Raw genomic sequence first — 6,064 nt, forward strand, 5'->3', positions numbered from 1 at the left:
TATCAATTTTTCATAGGGGACTTAGCCCACATACTCATAATGATCCGCGTTTTACAGTTCGTTAGGGAGTTCGGGAGTTTCGGGATAGTTAGGGAGTTAGCAGGGATTTCGAAAATGCGCAACGAAAACGTCACTCCAAATATAATTTTGTACTATCGCATGTATTTCGCGATTACTCCGTTTTGTTCACCTTGCAAAGGCACGAACGGTTGTAAAGTAAAAATAGAAAATGAACTGATCGTTGTTATATGCTCGCGTTGTCGTCAAAAAATTAAATTTTGGTGATTTCACGTTGTTGTTTGGTGGAGTACAAAAAAAGGAAACGAAATTCTTGCTGCATGCATATTCTTGCGTTGTTGATGCGTCGCCGTCGTCTTAATTTGCTTTATTTTAAACTCCCTATGGACGCTAAATGGCTTCCTGCAAAATTGAAGTAAATGCAAATTTTGCCGTTCTTATTATAAACAAGGAATCGTATGCTTCCTCGTAAAATTTTCAGAAGTTGAAGCCGGAAATAGCCCTCATCGCTGCGCGACTCGGGCAATTTCTGCAACTTCTGAAAATACGTGTGATTTACTCGGCCCCATGCACTTATCTATACTAAACAGTTATTTCGGTGATGATAGGTGAACAAGTCATTATGTTGGTTAAAGAAGGTCACTTTCTAAAGAAAGTGGCTCTGCCGGACGAATGGCTGACGCGGCTACGGTGGTAAATTTATCATATCAACCCAGTTGATAAACCCACTCGTTATGTTGGTTAATTTAGAGTGCGTTCGATTGACCCTATTCCGGAATAAGAATACGTAGAGACATAATTGAAAACGGTATGTTTGGTGTTTTGAAGCAACAAGGATAATAAAAATATGTTAAAAATAGCATTTTTGCAGATCATGTCATGTTTGACAATTTTAATTTGAATCCACGTAAAAGCGAAGGATTTCTATCTTCTATTCCATGTATTCCTATTCCGGAATAAGGTCAATCGAACGCACCCTTAGTTTCGGAGTATTTTCAGAAATTCAAATAACCTTTGTAGTGAAGTTTCCACAGATAATTGAAGCATTTGAAATTGTCATTTTCACAAACATCTTTGTCCATTCCATAAATTAAAACTAAAAACTTCTGCACTTAGGTTAATTTGTGTCTTTTGGGATTTAAGCCTGGCATTTTTTTTCGGAGGTGTTGCCAAATTACATTAAAGTCAACGCTGACCTGTCCAGAATCGGGGTCCACTGTTCAAACGCTTATTCCTGTTTTGTTTATATAAGAGGGGAACATCTGGCACCATTTATTAAAAAACTCACCAGAACTGAAATGCATTTAAAAGGAAAATGCTCATTAAATTGCTAAGAGTACTTTGGGGCCTTTATTCCCAACAACCAAAAAAGCGTTTAATGTTTTTTGGAATTATAAAAGTTCATTTGGTTTGCAGAAGCTGAAATTTTAGTCGAGTCCGCAGATGTTTGTAGATATGACCTCATTGACTAAGTGTTGACACGCGTTTTCATTAAAAATGATAATTAGCGGATTAAAAAAGTTAACATTATGTCATCCTACGTATGTATATATATGTGTACTTGCTATATAATTCCTCGTGCTGAGCTTTTATCCAGTTAAAAATTGCCGACCAACCGCTCCATATATATCTACCGACACTTGCATATACTTGAAACTGAACTGCATCAAGTAAGCCAGGCATGTGGTTTGCAATTCTTGGTTCGCTCTTTACCATAGTAAACATTCTTGGAAACTCCATGGTTGTGTACTTGGTCATCACGAAGCCTCGGCTACACAATACAAGCAACTGGTTTGTCGTGTCTCTTGCACTGGCAGATTTGTTTGTTGGATTGACATATTTTCCAGGGATTTGCGCTTCAAGATCCGGGAAAGAGTTCGCCATTAACCACACAGGAGTATGGTTCAAAGTCAGCCATACTTTCGTGTATTTGTCATCCGCAAACTTGTGCGTTCTGACTGCGGATAGATACATAGCAATAACGATGCCTCTAAAATACAGCATCTTCATGTCGCTGCGTCGATTTAGCGTCATACTTATTCTTGCATGGGTCTTGCCATTGATTTTCTTCACCGTACCTTCACTTTTTACTTACAGCAACGGTAGCGAATCTTTTACTTATTCCTTTGAAGTTGTCAGGGTTGTAATGTTCCAGCTTATTCCTTGTATTATATTTGTGTATGTCATCGCTCGTCTGTCCATGATAGCCAAGGAAATGTCACTTACAGATAGAGCCATTATCAACCAGATAAGATTTAATTGCCAAATTCAAGAAAACACAGAACGTAAGAGGCAAACGGAAAGAAAATCGTCTTCGTTAAAACTGATCGTATTCATTATTTCGTTTTTTATTTTGTGTCATGTTGGAATTAATTACAAATGTTTTTGCATCTTTTTTAAGCTATGTGTCGTGTCGGAGGCCTTGGTAAATGTTGTTCACCTTCTTTTTGTCTTAAATTCGGCATTTAATCCGATAGTTTATGCTGTTATGAAAAAAGACTTTAAAAGAGAATTGAAGAAGTACCAAAGAAGTGACAACTTCAAAAAGAATGGCAAACAATGTTGAAACGACGCATAGTTCAGTCCTCAGTGTAAGAATTTCGTTGCCTTGCTTTGCAAGACAATTTAAATTAAAGAGACATGAAGAACGCTTCGATTATCTCATACCATTACATTTGAAATCATTGAAACCTCATTCTTTTTCCATCGCAAAGGAACACATTTCATTTCCCGAGCTCGAACTCAAAGGGAATTTCATACTTCGAAACTTTATTTCTTTCATTAAATATATGTCACCCCGAGACTTAAATCAAAGGAGTCTATGAGCCAAGTAGTGGATGTGGAACAGTGTACAGGTCTAGCAAGCAGGGCCGGGCGCCCCCGTGCCCCTCCACTTTTTTCCCCAAAAAAGTAAAAACACAAGTATAAAATGATGAAAATAGAATTTCTTCCCCAGGAAGACTGAAACAACAAGATGTCAATGATTCCGGATAGAATCATTCCTGATAAACGATAATTACAGTACCGGTACCATTTCCCCAGTTCATATTTTTACTTCTTTTATTCGGTGATACAAATCTACAGAAAAAACCAGCTAAAAAATTGCAGCAAACGAGAAATGTGACAAAAATATTAATGTCTCAAACCGTCTTGACATCCAGGCGACTCAATGTTTTCATTACTGGATTCGTCTTTGAAACATGATCCAAACTAAGCAATGTCCTGCAATTATAAAAAAAAAACCCGATAATTGAAGCAGAAGCCACTCTTATCCTGGGTAAGGCCCCAGGATAATAAGACGAACATCGAGGATGAGAAATTAGAAAAGTCTTGCGCTGCAGAATTGCCAGAGAGGAGTTCTGAGTGCGGCCAGGATTATGCTGCTGTTGAGTCAATTCAAACAGTTGGTTCCCAGTTACCTCTGCATGGAGATAGACAAAATCAGGCAAGAAATTATTTGAATGATCCCTTCTAAGTCCAACGGCAACAGGAATAGGTCCTTCCAGTCACGGTGGTTTGATCGGCACCCGTGGCTGCACTACAACGAAAGAGTATGGATACTGTGCTTTGCCGATTAAGTCTACGTATGCCTCTATAGGGCAACTCAGACAGTCTAGTGGACGTAATGGTTCCTGGTATAGTGACTGCACTGAATTTACAGATGAAACATGATTTCAAGATTCAGACACAGCCCTTGTTTTAAAAATAGAAAAGTAACCAGGTTTTGGAAACATGTAAAAAAGCATTGTCTGGTTAAGAAAAATTAAAAAAGTAAGCTTTTCACTTCCAGACTAAAGCCTTTAAAATGCGCGAGATGGAAATATATACAAAATGGAAGTGTGAAGAAATTTTAATAAAATGGTAAAAGGGAAAAATGCGCTAATCTAAAAGAATAGAGTATTGTTTTGGTAATAGCTTGGAGTTATTGTCTGCTTCATTAGTGTTAGCGGTGTGCCAAGATTCCAAAGTTTTTTGAATTCGGAAGTTTCCTTTCTCAGTTACTCTGGCATTATTGTTGAAGCAGTCATCTACAATACTCGACCAAATATGATCTTTCGCAGTACACGTTTCTTCTTGTTTGAATTCCAAGGTTGAAAGAGATCAGTAAATCTACTGGTTGGGCAAAAGCATCACTAACAACTTTAACTTTAAAATGCCAGCAAGTGTTCCACTGAAAATGTGTATGGCATTTGAAGGAAATCATGGCCCGAAAATGAAATAAATATTCAATATCCGCCGACAACCTCAGTACAAACAGAGCCTAACATAAGATCCTAGACAACGCTGTTCGCATCATGCTCGCGGCCATTTGTCACGCAATATAATAGCCAATCAGGAACGCTCATTTTGGGAAATAAAGCAATCATATTGCGTGAAAGTTATAGACAACGTTTGCTCTTTCTTTGGCGTTGAATATTGTAGCAAAAAACAAATCGAAAGAAGTTCAGCGTTGTCTGTACTCTTATCGACATCGACAACTGTGGTCCGTTTTTTTCCGAACTTGGAGTCAAAACGGAATTCAAACACTTGCCGACTTGGTAAATACGGAAAAAACCGGTTTAATTTTCATTTAAAGACTTCTTAAAAAAATTCAACATTAAATGTAATTTCCTGCAATACTATAGTTTGATTTCAGCCATACAAAGTCCCTGGAAGGTCAGCCTGAAAAACGAAGATCAATGTCGTGTTTCCGAAGATAAACAAGATAGACAAACTTACATGTAAAACTGTTCACAACATACTGACATACCGACAACAGTATCCCCCTCCCACTGCAGAAAAACGACTAATTGAACTCGGGTTCGATTCACAAGAACAAAAACGCATTTATTCTCTTCCCTTTCAGATAACAAGAGAAATAAAGTTATCTATGTTTCAATATAAAACTAGTTATAGCTGTCACTAAAGTGCCAACGAGCGAGGCTTGGCGCCTGGCGGCTGCAAACATCACGCTGCGTACTCGGGCGGCACTCTCATTGGCTATCGCTACGGTCAACATTTCATCGCTTTGGTCTACATACACCTTATTCCAAAATGGCTGCTGATTTATGCGGATACAAATTGGCCCTTGTTGTCTCGTTCAAGATAAAATATTCTTTTGAATTTTAAGCTTAAGAACGAGGCATCAAGGGCTTATTTGAATAAAAACATACAAATGGCGGCCAGTTTGGAATAAGGTGTATTACAGCTTTTGGTTTACATTACACTCAAATTTGAAGCGCTTCTGAGATTTCGTCCGTCTAAAAATCTTCTCGCGGCTATATAATCTGCCGCCTCGCCAGGCCTTCTGTCTTCAGAAGGCCTGACTCGTTGGGAATAATCCATAACCTTCTGTATACAAGCAACATTTTATATAAAATAAAATAAAAAACCAAATCCGTATTGTCCTTATTGCACCAGTATTGCACCAGTACGGAGCAAACTACAATGCATCTATTGTGCTCATGCGTGGTCGCCAGATAGTTTTGGTGCGAATTTATCAATTGGTATAAAGGGGGTAGTTTCTAAAGAAACTGTGGTGCTGCGTCGGTGGAGAAGTAGTATACAAAAATTTGGTTTTATCAACGGAGTTGATAATGTAAATTGGCCACCGCACAGAGATTACAAAAGCTGACGTTTCGAGCGTTAGCCCTTCGTCAGTCTTTGTTAAAAAAATGGCATAGGTTTCTCTTGGATTCGCTCTGACGAGGGGCTAACGCTCGAAACGTCAGCTTTTTTAATCTCTGTACGGTGGCCAATTTACATTATCAACGGAGTTGATAAAACCAAATTTTTGTATATCAATTGGTATAACTCTCCTCATTCCGAAAAAATATCCGCTCTTTCCGAAAAAGAAATTGTATATGGTGTGCTGAACGGGTGGTCGTCTTCTTCAATCCTCAACCACTTAATCCTTATCGGGAAGTACTTTCTTTATAGTAATGCGCTTGAGGAAAATATAAAGACTATGTTAATTTTGTTTATGAAAAATTAAGAGTGGAAAAATATATTTTGGTCATGACAAATACCCAAACTGCTTTTGTTAGAAATTGGCATAGGTTTCTCG

At 38.1% G+C, this 6,064-nt stretch overlaps 1 protein-coding gene across 1 annotated transcript; it reads left to right on the plus strand.

The window, feature by feature from the left end:
• Positions 1-1,636: 1,636 nt before the first annotated feature.
• On the plus strand, positions 1,637-3,697 carry LOC137976520 (octopamine receptor beta-1R-like). The gene has a single exon (XM_068823891.1). It carries the CDS (start codon positions 1,700-1,702, stop codon positions 2,582-2,584), a length of 885 nt encoding a protein of 294 aa, XP_068679992.1. The 5' UTR covers positions 1,637-1,699; the 3' UTR covers positions 2,585-3,697.
• Positions 3,698-6,064: the final 2,367 nt, after the last annotated feature.

Source organism: Montipora foliosa, chromosome 11 (assembly GCF_036669935.1).
Source record: "Montipora foliosa isolate CH-2021 chromosome 11, ASM3666993v2, whole genome shotgun sequence".
Taxonomy (NCBI): domain Eukaryota; kingdom Metazoa; phylum Cnidaria; class Anthozoa; order Scleractinia; family Acroporidae; genus Montipora; species Montipora foliosa.